This window comes from Zea mays, chromosome 6, assembly GCF_902167145.1.
Source record: "Zea mays cultivar B73 chromosome 6, Zm-B73-REFERENCE-NAM-5.0, whole genome shotgun sequence".
NCBI lineage: Eukaryota > Viridiplantae > Streptophyta > Magnoliopsida > Poales > Poaceae > Zea > Zea mays.
In genome coordinates this window covers 82,743,483-82,769,781 of record NC_050101.1, presented here as the reverse complement: position 1 = coordinate 82,769,781, position 26,299 = coordinate 82,743,483, and the positions used below count along the sequence as shown (strand labels likewise).

General features: G+C 41.6%; 1 protein-coding gene across 1 annotated transcript; it reads right to left on the bottom strand.

Moving 5' to 3' along the window:
* Window positions 1–7,324: 7,324 nt before the first annotated feature.
* LOC103631139 (uncharacterized) lies at window positions 7,325–9,683 on the bottom strand. The gene is made up of 10 exons (XM_020539975.1): window positions 9,639–9,683; window positions 9,246–9,315; window positions 8,935–9,179; window positions 8,640–8,858; window positions 8,462–8,554; window positions 8,275–8,376; window positions 8,039–8,185; window positions 7,644–7,766; window positions 7,463–7,564; window positions 7,325–7,345 (listed from the first exon to the last, which is right to left on the bottom strand). The coding sequence occupies exons 1-10, from the start codon at window positions 9,681–9,683 to the stop codon at window positions 7,325–7,327; spliced, it is 1,167 nt and encodes a 388-aa protein (XP_020395564.1).
* Between the last annotated feature and the right edge of the window lie 16,616 nt (window positions 9,684–26,299).

Genomic DNA, 26,299 nt, shown 5'->3' with positions numbered 1-26,299 from the left:
TGATTGCAATAATGTTTGATACCATGTATGAATAGCTAGGTACTCACCTAGTCTAAAGGATTATAATAAAACTTGAAAAGCTAAAATATGATTTTAGACTCAGCTAGTGCTTTTGGCAAACCAAACCCCTTAGCCAAACAGCTGCATGGTCTAGAGGTAGAGGAGTAGACTCCTCACACCGGGTAAGTCTAGCTGAGTATTAGTATACTCAGCTTTGCTTGTGGCATAATTTTTGCAGGTACCTCCTTGATTTGGTTGATGGTGTGACTTGGCCTTCATCCCTGCCACCGGGATAGATGGTCGAGAGGGTTATTGCTTCCGCAGGAGAGGACCAGGAGAAGTAGTGTGGCCAGACTTCACCATGTTACTCGGTTTTCTCCGTTAGTTATTTCCGCTGCATTTAAAATTTATGGTTATTATTTCTGAAACTCCGATAATGTAATCACTAATGATACTTTCCTAATTTATGGTATTATGATTTATTGTATTTCTCTATGTCTCACCTTCGAGTGGGCTAGTGGTATTCGATCCCGGATAAGTGGCTTTATCGAACTAGATCCGAGGGACTGACGGGTTATTCCGGTTTAAGTGTGTTACTGCCCTTGCGGGTGTGACTTGGGCACTTAAACTAGAATAATTCGGGTGGTTCTGCCACAACTGGTATCAGAGCTTGTACCACCTCAGAGGAATCAATAAATCATAATTACCAACCTTTTTAAAAGTAAAACTTGTTTAGAAACCAAGTTGAATAGCGGTTAGGGCGATAAGGATAGATCTAGGACGTGAAGCCCTAGGAATAGATGGGTAGCTAGGTGGCTATTTATATAGGCCATAAAGGCTACTACTACCATTAATAAGGATGTTGTAGAAGCACCCGAAAAAAATAGTTAGGTCTGAGAAGACGACTAGAATGAGCATGCATCATGATTGTCGCATTATAATTGTCTCTTGCGCATCAACATGCTTCTCTCACCTTTATTCCAATAATAAGAACATGTGAATAATGTGATGTCCTACTATGTTATAATTGCCTTATCTCGTGTCAGATTGGTAAGTCTTGTTAGGTCGTGCTATGTGTTTCGCTTGTCTTGCTATCTAGGTGGTATTGTAATTGTTCAACCCTTTTTACAAAAAAAGTGATGTTTGTTCTACTCATGAAAAGACCCCCTTCAAAACAACCTTGAGTTTAGCAAGTGAAACCTCTTTTTTTTAAATCATGCTTGAGTTGTTATTTTCTACCCCTTGTGTGTTCTACCCTTCAATTTACACCTGCACAACTTGTAGATTCCCATAGCTTGACCCCTAAATCGACTAAAGCTCCTTGTGCACTCATGTATGTCAAAAAATGGTTTATTATCGGTTCACACAAACCATGTCTAGCCTCAAATTCTTTTTGGAAACCTTGTCCAAAATCCCCATTAAATTCTCTTCTGCTCAGCCTAGAAGCCATCTGGTTGATGACCTCTATTTTCACCTGAATCTAGTAATCATTTTCCTTGTGAATCATGTTGTAGCTATATCATCTAAAATCTCTGGATCCTTCATTGATTCTGCCTCGTTATCTGGTTATCTGCTATGACCATTCTCAAGTATCGGATGTTGATCTACCTAAATCTCTCAATTCTGGTCGTTCTCATACTTTTTCCTCCGAGGATCATGACGTCATTTTATCGATTTTATCTATAAACATTGTATCCATTTGGTTCAATGGATGTGTTGTTGCCTTTGGTTTTCTGATGTCTCTAAAAGCTCATTAATCATAATCTCTTGAGTGCTTCCTTCTCGTATCCCATCTCGTACTAATCTATGGCCTGATAATTTCCGTGTGGATCATAAAATAGTTCTCTGAGTTGAAGAAAATTCTCATGTGATGCTCTTTTGCCAACAATCTTTGCTTCAACTCCGGTCACATTCTTGTTTTCTGAGCCCTACTCTCATGGGCTCCATCTACCTGTGCTATGTGAATTCCTTATTGGTTGTGTTTGGTAATGATGTCATGACTAACGACTGATGGTGTCGCGATGAAACCGAGAGCCTACTATGGTGCACACATGGTTGAGCTGCTCGGCACGCGCTGGTATCGTTGTTAATAGTCGTGATCCATTACGAGACTATACTGGTGTGCTATCGTTTGTGAACATTCTCTCAGAGTGATCGCTGCATTTTGTCTCAACATGCCGCAATATTCTACCCAAATCTATCTTCAGTATCTTGTTAGATCCCATCTCATAAATTTGCATCTATCTCCAGCCTGGGAGTTACATACTTCTCCACCCTTAAAGATCCTCATTCGAATCTCAGGACGAGATTCTTTTAAGGGGGGAAGGATGTGACACCCCAGGTGTCAGTTTCGTGTTATGTCGGGAGATTTGTCCCTAACTTGAATGCTCAGTAAAAATTTCCTATTTCTCGATCATGTCTATCTCCGTTTATCAGGATTATCCATGGAAGCTCACCGAAGTCGGAGTTATTCGATCGCAAGAAACAACCAATCTTGGAGCCTGTTAAAATTTTTATTTCTCGAAACGAATGCAAACTCGAAAATCATTCTCGAATTATAAATCTCATCTGAAGCTCATTAAATGAAACTCTCGACGTCTATTATCTGATCTGAGCCCAAGTCTAATTCCTCAAACTTTGATCTATGTTCGACTATTTTATCCGGGTCTGTATTCTCAAACGGGATACTCAGTATGTCGCCCTCTAATTAATTCTTATCCGACTCAGCTTAATACCTCTGTGTTTGATCAGAATTCAAAAATCAACACCAGCAATGATTTTTATTAACCCGACCCGATTGATCTTGATCACAAATCCGAAACCAATCGGTCTCAATTCATTTTGTTCCTAATTGAGTGCGAGGAATTATTTTCAAGCGAAATCAAATCAGACTCTCGGCCGAATTAATCGCTCAATCGTCCATTCCTACGAAATCTATTTCGCTCTGTTCTCCGTAGAGACGAATTCCGCAAGAGCATTTTTATTCCGGAAAATATTTAGCACAACCCGATTACGTGTTTTGGTCCAAGTCCAGCCCAGCCCATTTGGCCCACTAGAAAACCCTAACCCTAGGGCTCCTCTATAAATATGAATCCCTCTCCCCTTGCACTTGGCAATTTTTCACTCCCACCCCTCAAATTTTCCTAGCCGCCACTCTCTCTTCTCCTTTTTTCCTCACGCGCAGCTTCCTTCTTCTCTGTTCATGCCACACGGCAGCAAGCACCTCCCATGGCGTCGGCGTAGCTCGAGCAGCCGAGCTTCCCTCCATGGCCGAGCAGCAGCTCTGCATGCCCCTCCCATGGCGCCTCTCCCCTAGGCCGGCGGTCGTTCACCTTTCCCCATGCGCGGGTGAGCTCCTCTCTGCCCCTGCGACTTCCATGGCCGCGAGCTCCCCCTGGCCGCCATATCTCCAGCCGACCCCTCCTCCCTGTCGTGCACAAGCTAGGCCACCAGGGAGCTCGGTGCCCAACCCCTTTTTCTCTAGCTTGGACGCAGCAGGAGTGGCGCAGAAATTTTCCATCCATGGTGGTTTCCCTCTGTCGTCCCTGCTCCTCTTCACCGAGCCGAGTTCGGCGTCCCTGCCATGGTGGACGCTCGGCGCCCGAGCTCCATTCCCCCTGCTTGCGTGCTGCTACGTAGTGCCCCGTTGGTGCTTGCTAGGTGCTCGACAAAATGCGCAGCAGCCCCGACATCTCCGTGCGCTGTCGGCTTGCTGTTTTGTGAAGCCTAGTGGACAGCATGTCGTGATGCCCGCCGGGTGTTTCCTGTTTTTGCGCAGCCCCATCATCGTCGTCGTTCACCCCCGGTGAGACCGCGACAATACTTGTTCGATTCCGCATCGGCGTTGTTTTCCTATGATTAATTATGTATGTGTGCTGTTTTGTTTTTGTTTTGAGAAGGCAAGCCGCTCAATGCTCGTCGGATGTTCGGAGCGATGCACAAATCGGAATCGCCATCGTTCTTACAAACACCGATTGGGTTTGTTTATGGTGAGCCGGTGCATATCACTCTCGATTGACTCGATTAATAAATTATATAGATGTGGTTGAAATGTTTCGGTGGTAGGTCGTAGTATGGTTATGTTCATGATTTCGAGTTAGAGATTGGTGGTTTACGATTCATTAAATTGGTCGATGATGTGCATGTGTGATTATATGTGTAAAAAGTGTATTGGTATGGATGGAAGTTTGTGGCGAAAGAAAACGAGTTAGAAAGAGGGCTCGGATGTTTTTAAGTTTCGGTAAGAATGTATTTGATGTGTGGTTTGCTGTGAGGATAATTTTTAAAATGCGGATTATGTGTTGGGGAATGCATCGATAGGTGTCTACGTGAAAAGTGTATTTGTTTTATGCATGTGATCGGCGATTGTGATAGTCGATGCGAATGAATAGTATGATTAATCCTGTTAGAGTCACTGGTGCGGTTGATGTCTTGTGCGTAATATGGGGACACGTATGTGCGTGTGTGTCGTGGTGTATAATAGTGATGGTTGCGTAAGATATTTGATTGAGGTGTGCGGGTATATGCCATAATATGGTTATACTCGCGACAAGAAAAAATGTATGCGTTGGTAACACGACGCTTAGGTCGTTGTTGTATAATCGAATAAAGGATGTATTATTAAGCTTGAGTTAAAATGTGGGGTACTAGTGGTACGCTAGGCAGGCGGTGTTCCAAATAAATAAATCGGTTGATGTGGTAGTTGTCGTGCGTGATTTGTTGTTAGTGAGTAGTTGAATTACGAGTTATGTGAGAATCATGTTGGAAACTAGTGTGCGGCGTGTAACTGGGTTCGTGTGGTGAATAATAGGTCAGTAGGTATTATTGGTGTCATTGGCAAATGGGGATGATTCCTGTTGTGCGATAAATTTTGAAAGGCAAAGAACATGGGTAGTGTGTCGATCAAGTTAACCGATAGGTTCCGTAAACACACTTGTGATGCTTTTATGTGCAGGATAAGATTAATGCCTTGTCGTCGTAGTCTCAGGAATTTTTTTCTGGAATGTGCTAGTGCTCTACTGATGGGGTTGAATGAACTTGAGATGTATTACAATAGCTGTGTGTCGCGTAGGTTATCTAAAAATGGCGAAAGGTGGTGTATGTTGGTAATTGGGAAATAGTCACGTCATTAGCCAACTCGTGTTAAGCAGGAGTCGATTACGTTAAGTGATTGTTATATACATGTTGTGTCTCGGATTTCGAAAATAATGGGCTAGCCGACGAGTATGTTGTATAACGGCCTAGGTTGTTGCTCTGGCTAATCAACTTGTTAGATGACTTTAGTTAAGCTCGTAGTCACGATGATTTGCTTGTTGTAGTCTAAATGCGTATGGGTATGGTCACGGATGAAAAGTATTAGTGCTCATGTGATGTCTAAGTTAAAATGCAAACTATTGGGTGAAAAACGCTTCGATATTGATTATCGTAGAGAATGCGTTGTTAATTGAGTATGGTACTTCTAGTGCTCGAAATGACACGGATAAAAATTAGTAAGTCTACTTGTTAGTTCTCACTTGGTTATTTTAACTCTAACAAATGTCAAAGTGTTAGAATAATTCAAGTCTCTAGAACGCGGCAATTCTTGAATTATATAGAAGCTGAAATTTATTAATTGCTGTTTTGGGCTGCACGTACTGTTTTCGGGTGCTGTATGTTTGATAGACTAAATCATGTTTTTTGTAGAAAAGTCATATAGAAAAGTTGTAGATAACTTTATTGTCTTACTTGTGTTAAAATTTGACAGCCATAAGTCTGATCGTTTAGGAGTTATGCTGTTCACAAATTCAGTAACTGAATCTGTCCAAATTCTGAACAGATTTGAGAAACTGTATTGTTTGCTTAAGTTAATGTTACAATCTGTTCATGGTCGTTATAAGAAAGTTGTAGATGCTTTTCTTATCTTGCTTGTGGTAAAATTTCAAAACCATAGGCCTGACAGTTTAAGAGTTATGAATTTTACAAACTGGTTGTTGTGTTCTGTCCACTGTCAGAACAGATTTCGAAAACTGTAATGTTTGATTTGATTAAACCTGGAATCAATTCTTGGTGATTATAAAATATATGTATTTCTTTTGTCAAGCTTCCCAAAAAGTCTTGGATCACTCTTTTTGGTGGTCTGAATATTAAGTTATGGATGTTTAAAATGGGAAGACTGAATCTGTCCAGTTCTGGACAACAAAGTCTTCTAGTGTCTTTTATCCTTAGTTAAATATTGAATCATCTTGAGATGTTTATAAATGATATGTAGAAAACTTCATTACCTTTCCATAAAGTCTAGGATTAATTTGTTTGGATGTCTGAATCTTTAGTTGTGAATTTTTGAAGTTGCAAGTCTGAATCTGTCCAAATCTGGACAGCGCTGTTGTGTTAACACTTTTTGACCTTGCTAAGTGTTGAATCATGTTGAAGTAAAAATACCAAAGTTGTAGTTCACTTTTTAAGATTTCCAGAAAGTCCTAGTTTTATATTTTTGGACTAATAATTGAAGAGTTATGATTAAAACAAGTAACTGCTGTTTGGAGCTCAGTTTGGAGCTCAGTTGTGATTAATCCATATGGTTTTAGACCAAGAGCTGTAAAGCAAAATGGAAGACCATATATAGGAGAACAAATTTCTTTAAGTAAGATTGGTTTGGTGCTACACAAAAAAAGGAGTAACAGTGGCTCAAATTTGGACTAGATGGCTGAATTCTGAATTTTCAGATTTGGAATTGTATAAGTCTGAATACTTGTCTGTCTGCTCCACTTTGAGGGTTTGTAAGGGCTGTTCTGTGTAGCTTTGTGCCAGAATGTCTTAAGCAAAGTTGGACAGGTTGTATCCATAAGCAAAGTTTATTAAGGGACCCTGGCTTGACATTGTGTAAATTTGAAAGATTTGGGCACCCCAAAAGGCCTCTGTCGAAAGGGGATGAATTAACTAAACAAAGCTGAAAATGGGTTCAGGAAAACAGAAATGGTAATCAGATTTTGTAGTCAACTTTTGGATGCCATAACTTCTATTCTAGGAGGTTTGGGTCTATGAAATATGTAGACTTGGTAGACCTTGGACTAATAAACAAGTTCTATTAATAGTGATTAATCTGTCTTACTCAGAAAATGAGAGAAATGGCTAGCTGAAGATGGATGGATCAGTCAAGAGCTGTAGATCCAAAATTGCTGAAATATCTAGCTGTGATCTTTTTACTCCCTGCTGATTTCTCTGCTAGTGTTACTCGAATTTTGGATAATGGTAAAGTAGAGATATTTAACTGAAGGTCTAGAGACCTCACTAGCTGCTGGGAAAATATCTAGTTTGGACTAACTTGGGAGCAGTGGCAGTGAGGTATTTAATTGTGTTGTTTTGCTATCTGCAGTAGGGGACAAAAGAGATACATGTATGTGTATAGTTGAGATAAGTGTGGAGGGTATAATTGAGGTCTAGAACCCACCCTCAGCTGGAAAGAATATCTAGTTCTTGGACATACCTTTGAAGGTGTTTGCTCATGTGGTGTAGATGTATGGACTTGAGTTTGTCCAAGACTTCTATGGACAGATTGTTGTTGCTGCTGCTCGACATGAACCATGTTCTACAAGCCATTAGCAAGAGCTTGAATATTATTATATAGTAGCTAATGATATTTAATAATTGAAATAAAGAAAGTATACATGCACTTCGTTTGTTCGAGAGGTCACGTCAGCATTTGAATCTTCTTGGATGCTACTCGTATCTTTGGCAGCATAATTTTCAGATTTGTCATCTTCAGTGCATTGGTCATAACTATCACCACCCTGAAATATTTGAACCAACATACTGTTAAAAATATGCTCGTATTCTAGAGAGGGAGGGGGGCCATGGTTGAATGCAAGCTTACTTCATTTTGTAAAGCTTCTCTCATCTCTGGGGTTAAATCTTCTGGATACTTTTTTGACATAAAAGTAAGCCAATGCTTCATGAGACCACTCACGGATTCCATTTTATTGTCAATTTCATTTACTTTCTCTTGGTACCTTCTTTCTTCCTCCGTTTGAATAACAAACGGTAAACCTTGAAAAGCTTGTACTTGACTCCAGTACTTATCATCATAGTACCCACGTGCTTTGAAATCCTTGGCAACAATATCATTGAACACTTCATTGTAATCTTTAGATGAAAGACGATTACCATTGTTGTTCCCTCGCCTTTTTTTAAATTCCTCATAAGATGCAGCCTATTGAAACAAGTATATAGGAAGGTTAAGGAACTATAAGCTGATTTTTAGATCAAGCATAAATCATTTATACCAGAAAATGTACGTACCATCAGTGTCTCTGCCTTTTCTGTTGTGTATCTACCATTCTTCTTTTTATGAGCTGCCTCCCATAGTTCTATCCTATGAACCTTTCGTTTAGTTCTGGTTTCCTGCATAATTGAGTTATTTGGCTATCATTTCAATCCTCAGATAGATGATAGTGAAATTTAACAAATATGGATGAATATTTATCACCATCTCTTTTTTTAATCTAGCAAGGCTTTTCCTCCCACATGTGTGTGCAGTCTTCTGTTCTTTTGCACAACGAGAGTTTGTGGAACATAATTTCTGCAAAGACAGGCAATGATTAAGCAATAATGTAACATTCCTTGATTAAAAATTGATATAAACGTGTTGAGTAAATAGATGGAACCTTATGTTGCTCTTGGCACCAAATTCCAACTAGAGATCTCCATTGATGTTCATTAGTCGTAAGTGGCTTCTCTCTTAGGATTTCTTCTAGAGTTCTCTCGTCACGATTGAAGTATTGTTTCTTCAACTTAGATTTGTACGCTCGCCACCTATTATTAACTGTCCTTAGGATCCAGTCCCTTGTAAGATGTATGGTTTGCCTTGGGAAGGCAAACTTTAGCTACATACAGGAAGGTAAATGTTAGTACATATATAAAAAATGAAGGTACATGCTTGCACCGATAACAAAAAATTACCTCAACATCCTTTATTATTTGTTCCTTGTGTGAATTAAACCTGCTATTGTCAAATCTTGGGATGTCTAAAGGGGCTAAGGTTGGGCTTTCTGCTACATGGCCAAGGTGCTGCCCAAGAATGGAGGCTGACCTTTCATTTGGGACACCATTTTCATCTGTCTCTACAATTACCTTTCCTCCTTGTAATGCTAGTAAATTTGAAAGTGTGAATTCCCCTATAATCTGTCTAACCTCTCCATTTGGCCCTGCATATATGAAAATGTAAGATTTCACATTGTACCAAGATATACAAGAACAAACCTGAAACTTACATATGATCTTAATTGGACTTCGAGGTTGGTGTGGCAGGCGGACTAATAAACCATCAACATCAGGAGGGGACTATAAACTTTCATTGTTCTCATTATCTGCCACATTTTCGTGCTCCTCCTGAGCAGCTTCTGCACCATCTCCATCAAAGTTCAAATTCTTTAATCTTCGAAGTCCTCTTGTCATGATTGATTCTGCTTATTACATATAGGAGATCAAGAAAATAAAAGATGAGCATGTTAGTTGCCTTGTGAAATTGCATTCTCAGTTAAGAGCTAAGATTAGAAATTAGGAATTTCATTATCCAAAATTTAGGCAAGAAACAAACATTTCATTCTATAATTTTCATAAACAAAATAGGCAAACACATATCAGATTATGTACAGGTTCAATACAGCCTTCAGAACAGGAAGAAATTGCAGGTGGCAGTAGCAAATCATATGGACAACATGTTAGTCTGAATAAGATTCACTAGTTAGTATTAATCTCGTTGGATAGCTAGCTTTTTATTCTTGCTGTTTTCTTTAGTGGATAGCTAGTTAGAAAAGAGAGAAGAAAGAACAGAAACAGCCAGAAGCAAATGTGGCTGTTGCAGGCGAAGACCAATGAGAACGATACCCCCTAAATCAATTATAATAATCACTTTCCCCTGGTAGCTTATAGCCGCATCCCATTTTCTCACTTCAGTTCGGTTATCTTCATCCTCCCTTATTTCATCGTCTGCTAACTGAAACTGCAGCACCTCATTCTCAGCCCCTTCTTGGTGTTCATTGGCTATGAGCTGTGAGCATGGCAGCAAAGCTTGGCGGTTCTACAACCCTGCCACAAAGCGTGTGTTGGTGTCTCGTGATGCTGTGTTTGAAGAAAATCGAGCATGGGACTGGGGTGATGCCGAGAAGGTAGACTATGAGAACCCTTTCTGTGTTGAGTTCATGCAGATTGGTGGGGATCAACAGCTGGACAATACACCAGTCAGGGAGAAAAACTTTGCTGGACCATCCAGGTCACCATCCACGACACAGCACATGCCAGTCCTCATTTTATCAGAGAGTGCCGAAATAGAGCGTCGCGGAGGAAGACAGCTCGTGCGGGATGAAGAAATCTGTGTGTAGCGGAGGTCCTGGGCAGCGGCGGGGAGGACGACGGCTCGTGCGGCGGCTGCAGGACCACGTGGCGAGGCTCAGGGGCCTCCTGCTCGACGTCCGGGGTAGGATCGACCCCTGGCGTTTCCAGACTCCCCCTACGAGCGTGGATCCAATCCCTGCCTTGGTGGCTTCCTTCTCGCGGAGGGGCCTGAGAAGCCGACCGAGGCGGTGATGACGCCAGGGAGCGTGGAGGAGGTCGCGACGGCGGTGTCCAGGGGGAAGCACTACCGTGGGGTGAGGCAGCGGTCGTGGGGCAAGTTCACGGCGGAGATCATACACGGAAACACGGAAACCGCCAGGACCGCCCCATCGGCACCCTCCCCGACGGCACCATACACGGAAACACGGAACTAATTGGGGAAGAGGAAGGAGGAGGCATCACCTTGCTGTGGCGCCGCCGGCGAATCGAGGGAATCAGACCTATGCGACGACTCGGAAACCGCTCTCTCCTCCCCAGATGGACCGTAGGTTGGTTATAAAATGGAGCATATCCTTGCGCAATTGAGTGTATCCTTGTCTGTTGGGCGAACCGCGGCACAGGTACCACAAAACAGGATTAGGTGTTGTCACGGTTTAGGCCCACCAGCAGCTGAGGCTTGCTGAGGCCCGAGCGTCGCTTGCTGAGATCCGACTATCCAAGGCTCTGAGCGGCTAACCGGCTGACCAGTGACCGCTGAGGTGTTGCTGACTGCCTTCTCTATCCCTCTAGTAAATTTGTGTTTCGATTGGAGTTGTTGACAGATTGCTAGTAAGGATTTGGACAGATAAATTAAACTGGTTTGGATAAATGCTTACGGGTTTTATTCAACTTTAATAGGTCATAATATAAAGATTGATGGATCGAAGTTGGATGAAAGAATCAAGATTGGACACTGCATACAAAAATGGTGTTGAGGAGTTTTTAGCATTTGCTTACCGGGACCTTCCACAAGGTAGCGAGATACTTTGTCCATGCATAAACTGCAAAAATAGATACAACCACAGCTGTGATGAGGTCAGGACACATCTGAGATGTGATGGTATTATTAAAGGTTATACTATATGGGTTCATCATGGTGAAAAATATGACAGGCCATCTATAGAACTTGCTGATGTACCAAATATCAGTGCAAATTTGACTAATTCAGGTCCAATACGAGACCGCCAGGATGGAAGATTGGATGACATGCAAGAACTCTTGCAGGCTGCATTTGGAAGGGCTGCAAGTATAATTGGTGCTGAAGCAGATGATATTCAGTCTGGATCTATAGATGTGGAACATAATGCCACTGAGGATAATATGAATCTAGCGGAAGGAGATACTTTGGGGAGGCAACAGAATATATATGCAAGCTTATTGAAGGATGCAGATGCAAGAATATTTTCTTCTAGGTGTAAATATTCTAGGCTGTCATTTTTAGTCCACTTATATCACTTGAAGTGCTTACATGGTTGGTCACAAGAATCATTTACAGGACTAATGGATCTGCTATCTGGTATTCCTGGAGCTAATCTACCCAAGACATACTATGAAGCGAAGAAAATCATCCGTGACTTAGGTCTTGATTATGAGAGAATCCATTCTTGCCCCAAAGATTGCATTCTTTTTCGAGGTGATTTTGCCAAACAAGATTTTTGTCACGTGTGTGAGAGCTCTCGTTGGAAAGTTGATAAGAAGGATTCAAATGCCTCTGTAGTGAAATCTAAGGGGAAAAGGAAACCAGCCAAAGTGTTGCGTTACTTTCCATTGATTCCTAGGATCCAAAGGTTATTTTCATCTACCAAAACTTCAGATGACATGCGTTGGCATGACGAGGGGCGAACAAAGGATGGAAAACTACGCCACCCAGCATATGGTGATGCTTGGAAAGACTTTGATCGTAGATATCCTGACTTTAAAGAAGATGCTCGTAATGTACGCCTTGGTCTAGCTAGTGATGGATTTAACCCTTTTGGGAACAAGAATTTAAAGCACAGTACATGGCCAGTAATGCTTGTTCCCTACAACCTTCCACCTTGGATCTGCATGAAGCAAACATCTTTAATTTTGTCAATGATCATACCTGGACCAAATTCTCCAGGTATTGATGTAGATGTATATTTGCAGCCCCTTATCAATGAACTATTACTTTTGTGGGCGGGAATAGATAGAACACCAGATGCCTCCTCAGAAAACAATTTAACTCTTCGAGCTGCATTATTGTGGACTATAAATGATTTTCCTGCACTAGCTTACCTATATGGATGGACCACGAGCGATAGATATGCATGTCCTTCTTGTGGTCCAACTACAAAATTATTTCACCTGAAGAAAGGTAAAAAGATGTGCTATATGGGACATCGTCGCTGGCTGCCAATAAAGCACAAATACCGAAGGCAAAAGATGCAATTTGATGGCTTGGTAGAGACTGGACTTTCACCTGAAAAAATGAGTGGAACTACAGTTTTGAAAATGTTGGAAGGCAAAGAGTTCGTGTTAGGGAAAGGGGAGAGAACATCCAAGGTGGGTAAGAAGAAAGGCAAGAATAAGAAAGTCGAAGATAAAAGTGGACAAAAACGCAAGCGTACAAGACTGGGAGAAAAGAAGGAATTAGATGGGGGTTGTGGTAAAGTGGAGAAGAAACCAGAAGATTAGCTAAAAAAGAGGTCAATTTTCTTTCAACTACCATATTGGGAACACAACAAACTAAGACACAATCTAGATGTAATGCACTTAGAAAAAAATGTGTGTGACAACTTTATCGCCACTCTATTGAATATTTGTCATAAAACAAAGGATGATCTGAATGCTCGACTAGATTTAGTTGAACTTGGAATTCGAGAGGATCTTCATCCTGTTGTAGATGCTCAAGGAAAGCAAACAACTCCTGATGCACCTTTTACTATGTCTAAAGACCAAAAAGAGATTTTTTGCTCAGTAATTCAGAACCTCAGGACTCCAGATGGGTATGCATCAAATATATCTAGGTGTGTAAATATGAAAGATTGTACATTGACTGGACTAAAGAGTCATGACAATCATATTTTACTGCATGACATTCTTCCAGTGGCACTGCAGTCTTGTTACCCTAGCAAGGATGTCATGAAAGTAGTTGTTCAGTTATCTAACTTCTTCAAGAAGTTGTGCTCCAAGGTCATAGATTCTGCTGAGCTGGAGCAGCTTCAAGACAGTATTGTGATGACACTTTGTGATATGGAGAGAATTTTCATGCCATCATTCTTTACTGTAAGTGTGCATTTGATGGTGCACTTGGTAGAAGAAGTTAAACTTGGCGGTCCGGTTCAGTACCGGTGGATGTACCCCATGGAGAGGTATATAGTCACCTTTAATTAATTTGCACAATGATAATCAATAATTCAGTTTTAACTTACATGTGTCAATTATTGCATTTAGATATTTTGTTAAGCTGAAGGCACTTGTGAAGAATAAAGCTCAACCAGAAGGATCAATAGCTGAAGGATATTGCATGGAGGAGTGCTTGACCTTTTGTTCCAGATTTATAGAAGGAACTACACGTTTTACAAGGCCATCTAGAAATCCTAGACCATCTGATGAAATAACAAACATGTATTTGTTTGATACTGCTGGTGAACCTATTGGAAAGAGTACTGTCGTCAACCTTGATAAGCAGCTTCTTGTTCAGGCTCATCGATATGTGTTGCGGCATTGTGATGAACTTGAAGAGTTCCGCAGGTGCATTCAGTATTTCTAAAACACACAACATCACATTTATTATAACCAGTAACCTGTATTTATTTTTTACTGCTATTTGCTGACATGACACTGATACTATTGTTGTAGAGAATTCTTGGATGAGGAGAAAAGAAAATTACATCCCTCAATTAATCTAACACCTTCCTCCATTCAGAATTTGATGGATCAACACTTTCCTGACTGGTTGGAGCAAAAGGTCTGTACATCTAAAATTGTTGCAAATTTGGCATAGAACTAATAAAAGAAATGTACATGAGCGTTTTTCCTTATATACAGGTTATATTAGGCGATGGAACAGGGATCACGACAAAGGTCCAAGCTTTGGCTGCAGAACCAAACAGATATGGAGTGACATACAGTGGTTACATTATTAATGGTTTGAGGTTCCACACTTTGAGTCGTGAGGCTGCACGGTTGACACAAAACAGTGGTGTGGTCAACATTGCTGATGATGGGGTTAATTATTTTGGCAGATTATTAGATATAGTTGAATTGTCATATGCAAACTACAAGGTAGTGCTTTTCAAGTGTGAATGGTATGATGTTCATCATAAAGCTGGGTTGCGACAAGATGAGTTCGGATACAGTCATGTGAATTTTTTCCGGAAAATACACACTGGTGATAAACTAGATGATGATCCTTTTGTATTTTCATCACAAATTCAGCAAGTCTTTTATGTCCAAAACACAAAAGCTGAACCATGGAACACTGTGGTGAGAGTTAGCCCAAGAGATAATTTTGACATGGGTGTATAACTCGATGAAGAAAGTTAGACAAGGCTTAGGTTTTCTGGTCATCTAATGCTATAATAGAATATTGTGGGTTTTTTTACTTGCACTGTGAATCAGAATGAACTAATATGTGTTACTTTAGATAGGAGGTGCCAACTTGTTGGGTTAATGTTGTTTAGTGTACAAATTTTTCCTATTTGATTAAATACTACAACCCATGAGACTTGTAACATGGCTTATTTAATTATTCTTAGCTTTGATGTTTTCTGGTTATGAGTGTGCCCAAATCAGGCGCTTTTTCTATTTATTATTATCGAGTGAGTGACCATACTTTTTCCCATTTCAAGTGGGCATGACCATATTTTTTTCTGATTTATTATTATTATTATTATTATTATTATTATTATTATTATTATTATTATTATTATTATTATTATTATTATTATGCCTTTATTAGACCTATACAACATACACTAGCTAAACACAATTATTGTTAACATTGTTTTAGCCTCCTATAATATATGCCACGTTAGCTCTAGTGGAAGATATACCACACAACAACTATGGTGACTAATATACCTCGGTAGGTTACATGTTTTAAATTTTACACCAAAAACATCTCTACATGGTTAAGGATAAATTGCTAATACACATTAAAACGTGTCTTCAAGTAGTAACGGTTAAAAGCGTATCTAATTTCATATCAACTAGAGATATTTCGTTATCACATAAAAACATCTCTATGTGGCTAAGAACGGTTATTCGATACGCTTTATGACGTATCTTCATGTTAGTCACGTATTGAAAGCATGTCTAACTATGTCATTTTTATACGTTTTTAATTGCATATCAAAAAGCGTCTTAAGGTTCCTATAGACGATTTTAATACGTGTTTTGCAACGTGTCTATAGGTTACTGACGATTGAAAGCGTGTCTAATTTCGTGTCATTCTAATACGATTTTAATAGCGTGTTAAAAATTGTGTTTAGGTATCTCTTCACGTTGAAAGCGTGTCAAATACCGTAACATTTTGATGTGTTCTTTAAATTGTTTCAAATAACGTCTTTATGTACCGCCGTAGAGACGCTTTTGTGTGCGCTACAACTAAAACGTACATACAAGGGGGGTTTTCTAGTAGTGTGTGTAAAATTACATTTATGTCCTTTACAATCAATTACAATAATGACACAAAACATCATGGGTTTTTAAGTCAATCCATCTTTAAGTCGGTTCGTCCCTTCGTCTTGAGATCTGTCACTATGCCGAAGCTCTATAAGTAATAGCTTCGACACTGTTCCTGAGAGGATCTGCCGAAGGTGTTCTCTTTCTTAAGGATCTTCGGCTACGAAGCATACCCCCAACACTCGGTTTTCTCTGTTAGTTATTTCCGCTGCATTTAAAATTTATGGTTGTTATTTCTGAAACTCCAATAATGTAATCACTAATGATACTTTCCTAATTTATGGTATTATGCTTTATTTTATTTTTTTGTGTTTCACCTTCGAGTGGGCTAGTGGTATTCGATCCTGGATAAGTGGCTTTATCGGACTAGATCCGAGGGACTGACGGGTTATTCCGGTTAAAGTGTGTTACTGCCCTTGCGGGTGTGACTTGGGCATTTAAGCTAGAATAATTCGGGTGGTTCCGCCACAGAGAAAAAATTAGATTAAGTATAAATCAGATGTCTACCTCAATCACCAAGCTTATGGTAATAGATTAATCTTTCAATAGCAACATTACCTACTGCTAAGCAGACCACACCAGTCCTCTACAAAAGAAGATATAATAAATACCAGATGTCATGAACTGCTGACAACTCTTTTGAACATCAGCATGGCTTGGTTCCTGAATGAAATTTGTTAAGGTCGACAAGCAATAGTATTACTATATGAGTATGATATCCTGCAAGTTAAGGTACTCATCAAAGTCCTGGCCCATAGATCATAGGTTAGTACTTCATTGAACCATGCAATCTCCTCACTTGCAAAGAAAAGACAAATCTTATGACATATATCGATCCTTAATCGTCTCAAAGCACCACTAATAACATTTACATCAATGACACTCTAAAGTAGTAAAAAGATCAACTTTGATAGTTGTCAAAGTTGCTATGAAATTCTGGTTGTCCAAAATTTATTTTCAAGGGCTAGTGACCACTTCTATTAGCTTTAAGGAAACCCATCAGCTGCATATTGTAATATGTAGAGAACATATTGTGTCATTGTTGCTGAACATAGCTCCATGTATGGCTATCTTGAGTAGGAAAAAATACGCAAAGTCATGAACAGATAAAGGGAATTGACAATTAATTTCAGTTACGTATTGTTGGGTTCCTCCTAGGAACGGGTTAAGATCTCTGGTTTAGTCTTGAGTACTAAACTGTCAGGGGATCAATCAGCTCCCTGAGAGGAGCCAACTCTGCGCTTTCGTTCAACTTGAACTCTTACAGGAAGAAATAGTGAAATATCATTTGCATTGGATTTGGTGCAAAATCTAATTTCCCAGAAACCGTAGAAACCAAACGCCACAAAAACCGCAGTATAAATGACTAACTAAATAAGGTAAAGGGCAAAGTAAACATGTGATTTAAAAAGATTGTGGGCTCCTTGCAGAACATTTTGAAGCCAAATAAATATATTAACATGTAACAACATAAATGACCAATTGAATAAGGTAAAGAAAAAAGTAAACACATGATTAATAAAGATTGTGGGCTCCTTGCAGAACGTTTTTAAAGCAAAAATAAGTTAGAAGAGTGACAACTTAAGAGAACATAGCAGTGGTAGCTCGTACAACAATAGAGTAGGTGTCAAACAAGAACTTACAAAACACTAACTCAAAACCCATCATTGTCTTGTTGATAGGTTTGAAGTAACAGTGCCTAATCATACTATAAATGTGCAAAATGAAATTACAATGATGCATACAGAACTCTAGAGTAGACTACGCACCAAGATCAAATTGGCCAGCTTCCCAATTGTAAATGCACTTCTTGTGTTCGAGCTATTGAACAATGTGTCAGCTACACGTAATTGAAGCTGTCTGCATAGGGACACAAATGGTTAGGATGTAATCAAAGAAGCAATTTTGCAAATCCTTGTGTTCATGATATTAAACATTGGGGTAGCTGCACATGCAAAACTGTATGAAATAAGTCTAGAACTATGCATCCATGTGGTAAAGTTGAACTAATTATATGCATGAAGCATTAGGAGCAAAATTGATTATTGGCATGGAGCCTCAGAAGCAAAAACTGTAGTTGTTGGGGACTTGTTCTCAAATGCTACGAGTTAAGAACAAGGCAACACAAATGTTAATGGTTAAAGTCCTTCGTCCTCCGAAGCATTATCGCCCTCAGGATATAATGATCTTCAGACAAAGGTCATGAAGGGTGTACCTTCATCATCTCAGTATGTAATAGAAAACAGGAGCATGAATTACATATAGAGAATACGAATAATCATCTTAAATCATTATCTTATTTGTATTCTTATTAAATAACTGAAAGGGAATTAGGCTTACACCTAGTTCCTAATTGATTTTGGTGGTTGAATTGCCAAACACAAATAAATGGACTAACTAGTTTGCTCTAGTGTACAAGTTATAAATGTGCCAAAGGTTCACACTTAGCCAATAAAAAGACCAAGTATTGGGTTCAACAAAAGAGCGAAGGGATAACCGAAGTGTGCCCTGGACTGGCGCACCGGACTGTCCGGTGTGCCACCGGACAGTGTCCGGTGCACCAGGGAACTTCACGCTGAACTCCTCACCTTCGGGAAAATCCAGAGGCGCTCCGCTATAATTCACCGGACTGTCCGGTGCCCCAAGGAAGAGCGGCTCTGGAACTCGCCAGTCTCGGAAATTTGCTCCGCTATAATTCACCGGACTGTCCGGTGTACACCGGACTGTCCGGTGAGCCAGCGGAGCAACGGCTACTTCGCGCCAACGGTCACCTGCAGGCGCATTTAATGCGCGCCAGAAGCGCGCAGAAGTCAGGCACGCGCGCGCTGGCACACCGGACAATCTACAGTACCTGTCCGGTGTGCACCGGACAGCCAGGCGGGCCCAGAAGATAGAAGCTCCAATGGTCGAATCCCAACGGCCTGGTGACGCGGCTGGCGCACCGGACATGTCCGGTGTGCACCGGACTGTCCGGTGCACCATACGACAGTCAGCCTCCACCAAACGGCTAGTTTGGTGGTTGGGGCTATAAATACCCCCAACCACCTCACATTCAAGTCATCCAAGTTTTCCCACTTCAACTACTTACAAGAGCTCTAGCATTCAATTCTAGACACACCCAAGTGATCAAATCCTCTCCAAACTCCACACAACGCCCTAGTGATTAGTGAGAGAGATTTGCTTTTTGTTATTTCGAGCTCTTGCGCTTGGATTGCTTTCTTCTTTCTTTGATTCTTCATTGCGATCAACTCACTTGTAATTGAGGCAAGAGACACCAATCTTGTGGTAGTCCTTGTGGGAACTTTGTGTTCCAAGCATTTGAGAAGAGAAAGCTCACTCGGTCCGAGGGACCGTTTGAGAGAGGGAAAGGGTTGAAAGAGACCCGGTCTTTGTGACCACCTCAACGGGGAGTAGGTTTGCGAGAACCGAACCTCAGTAAAACAAATCCTCGTGTCTCACTCCTTATTCGCTTGTGATTTGTTTTGCACCCTCTCTCGCGGACTCGATTATATTTCTAACGCTAACCCGGCTTGTAGTTGTGATTATTTTGAGAATTTCAGTTTCGCCCTATTCACCCCCCCTCTAGGCGACTTTCAATTGGTATCAGAGCCCGGTGCTTCATTAGAGCCTAACCGCTCGAAGTGATGTCGGGAGATCACGCGAAGAAGGAGATGGAGACCGGCAAAAAGCCCACTACAAGCAACGAGAAAGCCCTATCGGGAGAGTCCCGCAACAAGGAGAGGAGGAAGGAAAAGAAGAAGGAGAAGAAGACTTCCTCCCACAAGTCGCATCGGAGTGGCGACAAGATAAAGAAGATGAGGAAGGTGGTCTACTACGAGACCGACACCTCATCGCCATCTACCTCCGGCTCCGACGCACCCTCCATAACTTCTAAGCGCCATGAGCGCAAGAAGTTTAGTAAGATCCCCCTACGCTATCCTCGCATTACTAAGCATACACCTTTACTTTTCGTCCCATTAGGCAAACCACCAACTTTTCATGGTGAAGATTATGCTAGGTGGAGTGATTTAATGCGATTTCATCTAACCTCACTCCACAAAAGTATATGGGATGTTGTTGAGTTTGGTGCACAGGTACCATCCGTAGGGGATGAAGACTATGATGTGGATGAAGTGTCCCAAATCGAGCACTTCAACTCCCAAGCCACAACAATACTCCTCGCCTCTCTAAGTAGGGAGGAGTACAACAAGGTGCAAGGATTAAAGAGCGTCAAGGAAGTTTGGGACGTGCTCAAGACCGCGCACGAGGGTGATGAACTCACCAAGATCACCAAATGGGAAACGATCGAGGGGGAGCTCGGTCGCTTCCGTCTACGCCAAGGGGAGGAGCCACAAGACATGTACAACCAGCTCAAAACCTTGGTGAACCAAGTGCGCAACCTCGAGAGCAAAAAGTGGGATGACCATGAGGTGGTTAAGGTTATTTTAAGATCACTTATTTTCCTTAACCCTACTCAAGTACAATTAATTCGTGGCAATCCAAGATATACACTAATGACTCCCGAGAAAGTAATCGGGAATTTTGTGAGCTTTGAATTTATGATCAAGGGCTCACGAAAGATCAACGAGCTTGACGGTCCCTCCACATCCGAAGCTCAACCAGTTGCATTCAAGGCGACGGAGGAGAAGAAGGAGGAGTCTACACCAAGTAGACAACCAATCGATGCCTCCAAGCTCGACAATGAGGAAATGGCGCTCGTCATCAAGAGCTTCCGCCAAATCCTCAAACAAAGGAGGGGGAAGAACTACAAACCCCGCTCCAAGAAAGTGTGTTACAAATGTGGTAAGCCCGGTCATTTTATTGCAAAATGTCCTATATCTAGTGACAGTGACAGGGGCGATGACAAGAAGGGAAGGAGAAAAGAGAAGAAGAGATACTACAAGAAGAAGGGCAGCGATGCCCATGTTTGTCGGGAGTGGGACTCCGACGAAAGCTCTAGCGACTCCTCCGACGACAAGGACGCCGCCAACGTCGCCGTCACCAAGGGACTTCTCTTCCCCAACGTCGGCCACAAGTGCCTCATGGCAAAGGACGGCAAAAAGAAGAAGGTTAAATCTAAAACCTCCACTAGATATGAATCCTCTAGTGATGAAAATGCTAGTGATGAGGAAGATAACTTGCGCACTCTTTTTGCCAACCTAAACATGCAACAAAAAGCGAAACTTAATGAATTGATTAGTGCCATTCATGAAAAGGATGATCTCTTGGACACCCAAGAGGACTTCCTTATTTAAGAAAATAAGAAGCATGTTAAGGTCAAAAATGCTTACGCTCTAGAAGTAGAAAAATGTGAAAAACTTTCTAGTGAGCTAAGCTCTTGCTATGAAACTATTGACAACCTTAGAAATGAAAATGCTAATTTGTTAGCTAAGGTTGATTCAAATGCTTGTAATGTTTCAATTCCCAATCTTAGGAATGATAATGATGATTTGCTTGCTAAGATTGAAGAATTGAACTTATCTCTTGTTAGCCTTAGGAATGAAAATGAAAAACTAATTGCTAAGGCTAAAGATTTTGATGTTTGCAATGCTACTATTTCCGACCTTAGAACTAAGAATGATATACTGCATGCTAAGGTTGTAGAATTAAAATCTTGCAAACCCTCTACATCTACCGTTGAGCACACTTCTATTTGTACTAGATGTAGAGATGTTGATGTTAATGCTATACATGATCACATGGCTTTAATTAAACAACAAAATGATCATATAGCAAAACTAGATGCTAAAATTGCCGAGCATGAAATTGAAAATGAAAAATTTAAATTTGCTCGTAGTATGCTTTATAGTGGGAGACGCCCTGGCATTAAGGATGGCATTGGCTTCCAACAGGGAGGCAATGTCAAAATTAATGCCCCTCCTAAGAAATTGTCTAACTTTGTTAAGGGCAAGGCTCCCACGCCTCAGGATAACGAGGGTTACATTTTATACCCTGCCGGTTATCCTGAGGACAAAATTAGGAGAATTCATTCTAGGAAGTCTCACTCTGGCCCTAACCATGCTTTCATGTATAAGGGTAAGACATCTAGCTCTAGGCAACCAACCCGTGCTAAGTTGCCTAAGAAGAAAACTCCTAGTGCATCAAATGACCATGACATCTCATTTAAAACTTTTGATGCATCTTATGTTTTAACTAACAAATACGGCAAAGTAGTTGCCAAATATGTTGGGGGCAAGCACAAGGGGTCAAAGACTTGTGTTTGGGTACCCAAAGTTCTTGTGTCTAATGCCAAAGGACCCAAAACCATTTGGGTACCTAAAGTCAAGAACTAAACTTGTTTTGTAGGTTTATGCATCCGGGGGCTCAAGATGGGTAATCGACAGCGGGTGCACAAACCACATGACAGGGGAGAAGAAGATGTTCTCCTCCTATGAGAAAAACCAGGATCCCCAACGAGCTATCACATTCGGGGATGGAAATCAAGGTTTGGTCAAAGGGTTGGGTAAAATCGCTATATCACCTGACCATTCTATTTCCAATGTTTTTCTTGTAGATTCATTAGATTACAATTTGCTTTCCGTTTCTCAATTATGCAAAATGGGCTACAACTGTGTATTCACTGATGTAGGTGTCACTGTCATTAGAAGAAGTGATGATTCAATAGCATTTAAGGGAGTGTTAGAAGGTCAACTATACTTAGTAAATTTTGATAGAGCTGAACTCGACACTTGCTTAATTGCTAAGACTAACATGGGCTGGCTCTGGCATCGCCGACTAGCACATGTTGGGATGAAGAATCTTCATAAGCTTCTAAAGGGAGAGCACATTTTAGGATTAACCAATGTTCATTTTGAGAAAGACAGGATATGTAGCGCATGCCAAGCAGGAAAGCAAGTTTGAAAGGGAAATGTGCCCTTGGGCCATTTCTAAGTGTTTTGGTGATTTAGTGTCCAACACAAGTGTCTAAGTGTCAAATGGTGGACAAAGTACAAATCAAGTATAAAGGTATGTTTCTCAGACTTAGTACATTGTTTTAGTGACTAATGTATTGTGTCTAAGTGCTGGAAACAGGAGAAATCGAATTGGAGAAGAGATGGCCTTGTTCAACCAAAGCCAGCTCTGTCTGGGTGCACCGGACTGTCCGGTGGTGCACCGGACAGTGTCCGGTGTGCCCGGCTGGCTCAGGCAAACTTGCCACTCTCAGGAATAAATTAACAGCGTACGGCTATAATTCACCAGACTGTCCGGTGAGCCAACGGTCGGCCGGGCCAACGGTCGGCTGCGCGATCCGCGCGAGACACGTGGCCAAGCCAACGGTCGGGAGGGGGCACCGGACTGTCCGGTGTGCACCGGACAATGTCCGGTGCGCCAACGGCTCCAAGGCACCAACGGTCGGCTTCGCCAGAGAAGGAAAGAAATCCGCACCGGACAGTGTCCGGTGGTGCACCGGACTGTCCGGTGCTCCAGGCGACAGAAGGCAAGAATTGCCTTCCCGGATTGCTCTCAACGACTCCTAGCTGCCTTGGGGCTATAAAACGGACCCCTAGGCGCATGGAGGAGTTAACCAAGCATTCCTTGAGCACTCTTGATCACTCACACTCCATTCTTGCGCACTTGTTCGACATTCTAGTGATTTGAGCTCCGTTCTAGTGTGCTAGTCTCTTGAGCTTAAGTCTGGGTCTTGTGTGTGCGTATTTGCTGTGATCTTTGTGTCTTGTGTGAGTTGCTGATCCCTCCCTTACTCCGTGCTTCTTTGTGAACATCTTTGTAAGGGCGAGAGACTCCAAGTTGTGGAGATTCCTCGCGAACGGGATATAGAAAAGAAAAGCAAACACCGTGGTATTCAAGTGGGTCTTTGGACCGCTTCAGAGGGGTTGATTGCAACCCTCGTCCGTTGGGACGCCACAACGTGGAAGTAGGCAAGTGTTGTACTTGGCCGGACCACGGGATAAACCACTGTGTCTACCTGTGTTGATTCTCTTTTGGTTATTGTGTTTCGCTAAGACTCTTCTCTAGCCACTTGGCAATACTATGCTAATGCTTAATCAAGTTTTTGTGGCATTAAGTTTAAGTTATTCAGGGTCACCTATTCACCCCCTCTAGGTGCTCTCAATTGGTATCAGAGTCGTTCTCTTCAAGAAAGGGACTAACCGCCCGAAGAGATGGATCCTAAGGAGAAGGGAATCGTGATCAGTAATAAGGAGAAGGTGTCCTTTGTCAACGAGCCGAAGGATGACAAGCCTACCAACTCGGGCTCGGGCCACAAACGAAAGGATGAGAAGAAGAAGAAGACAAGGCGCATCAAGGAGATCGTCTACTACGACGACAGCGACGAGTCCACCTCTTCCCAAAAGGACAACGACGACAACGACTACGAGAGAAGGAAACCGGTTAATTCGAACTTTTCTTTTGACTACTCTCGTATTCCGCAAAGTACAAATGCTCATTTGCTCTCCATTCCACTTGGCAAACCTCCTCACTTTGATGGAGAGGACTACGGATTTTGGAGCCACAAAATGCATAGTCACCTGTTCTCTCTCCATCCGAGCATATGGGAGATTGTGGAAAGTGGAATGAAATTTGATAGCTCGGATAGTCCCATGTTTATCAATGAACAGATTCATAGAAATGCACAAGCTACTACTGTGTTGTTAGCCTCTTTGTGCAGAGACGAGTATCATAAGGTGAGCGGCTTGGACAATGCCAAGCAGATCTGGGACACCCTCAGGATCTCACATGAGGGGAACAACGTCATCTTACTCACCAAAATGGAGTTGGTGGAGGGCGAGCTTGGAAGATTCGCAATGATCAGGGGAGAGGAGCCAACCCAAACATACAACCGGCTCAAGACCCTCATCAACAAGATAAGGAGCTACGGAAGCACACGATGGACGGACCACGACATCGTTCGTCTAATGCTAAGGTCCTTTACTGTACTTGATCCACATTTGGTGAACAATATCCGTGAAAATCCTAGGTACACCAAGATGTCGCCCGAAGAAGTTCTTGGGAAATTTGTAAGCGGGCGAATGATGATCAAGAAGGCGAGATATGTCGACGATGCGTTGAACGGTCCAATCCATGAACCTCAACCCATTGCTCTCAAGGCAACGAGGAGCAAGGAGGCGCTACCTAGCAAGGTGGCGCAAGTCGAGGCGGCCGGGCTCAATGATGAAGAGATGGCCCTCATCATCAAACGCTTCAAGACGGCGCTAAAGGGTCGCAAGGGGCAGCCAAGCAAGACCAAGACAAAGGGGAAGCGCTCATGCTTCAAATGTGGTAAGGTTGGTCATTTTATTGCTAACTGTCCCGACAATGATAGTGACCAGGAACAAGGGAACATGAGGGAGAAGAAGAACTATAAGAAGGCAAAAGGCGAGGCACATCTTGGCAAGGAGTGGAACTCGGATTGTTCGTCATCCGACTCCAACAACGAAGGACTCGCCGCCACTGCCTTCAACAAGTCATCCCTCTTCCCCAACGAGCATCACACTTGCCTCATGGCAAGGGAAAAGAAGGTAAGCGCTCGTAACACTAGCACTTATGATTCTTCTAGTGATGATGAGTCTAGTGATGAAGAAATAGATTACTCTAGTTTGTTCAAGGGATTGAATAGAACTAAAATAGATAAGATCAATGAATTGATTGATGCCTTGAATGAAAAGGATAGACTTTTAGAGAAACAAGAGGACCTTTTATATGAAGAGCATGACAAATTTGTAGAGGCACAAAAATCTCATGCTTTAGAAGTTAAAAGAAATGAAATGCTTTCTTGTGAACTATCTTCTTGCCATGAGACAATTTCTAGCTTAAGGAGCATAAATGATGATTTGAATGCTAAGTTAGAGATAGCTAGTAAATCTAACTCTTGTGTAGAACATGTTACAATTTGCAATAGGTGTAAAGATTTTGACATTGATGCTTGTAGTGAACACCTTGTTACAATTTCTAAATTGAATGATGAAGTAGCTAGTCTTAATGCCTAACTTAAGACTAGCAAAAGCGAATTTGATAAGTTAAATTTTGCAAGGGATGCCTACACGATTGGTAGACACCCCTCAATTAAGGATGGACTTGGTTTCAAGAGGGAAGCCAAGGACTTAACAAGCCATAAGGCTCCCATCCCCGCCAAGGAGAAAGGGAAGGCCCCTATGGCTAGTAGTGCTAAAAGGAACCATGCTTTTATGTATCATGATAGGAGACATGCAAATAGAAGTTATGATGCTTTTGATTCACATGTTTATGATTCATATGATATGTTTGCTTCTAGTTCTTCCTATATGCATGGTAGAAATGTAGCTAGGAGAAATGCTATTAATTACATGCCTAGGAGAAATGGTGT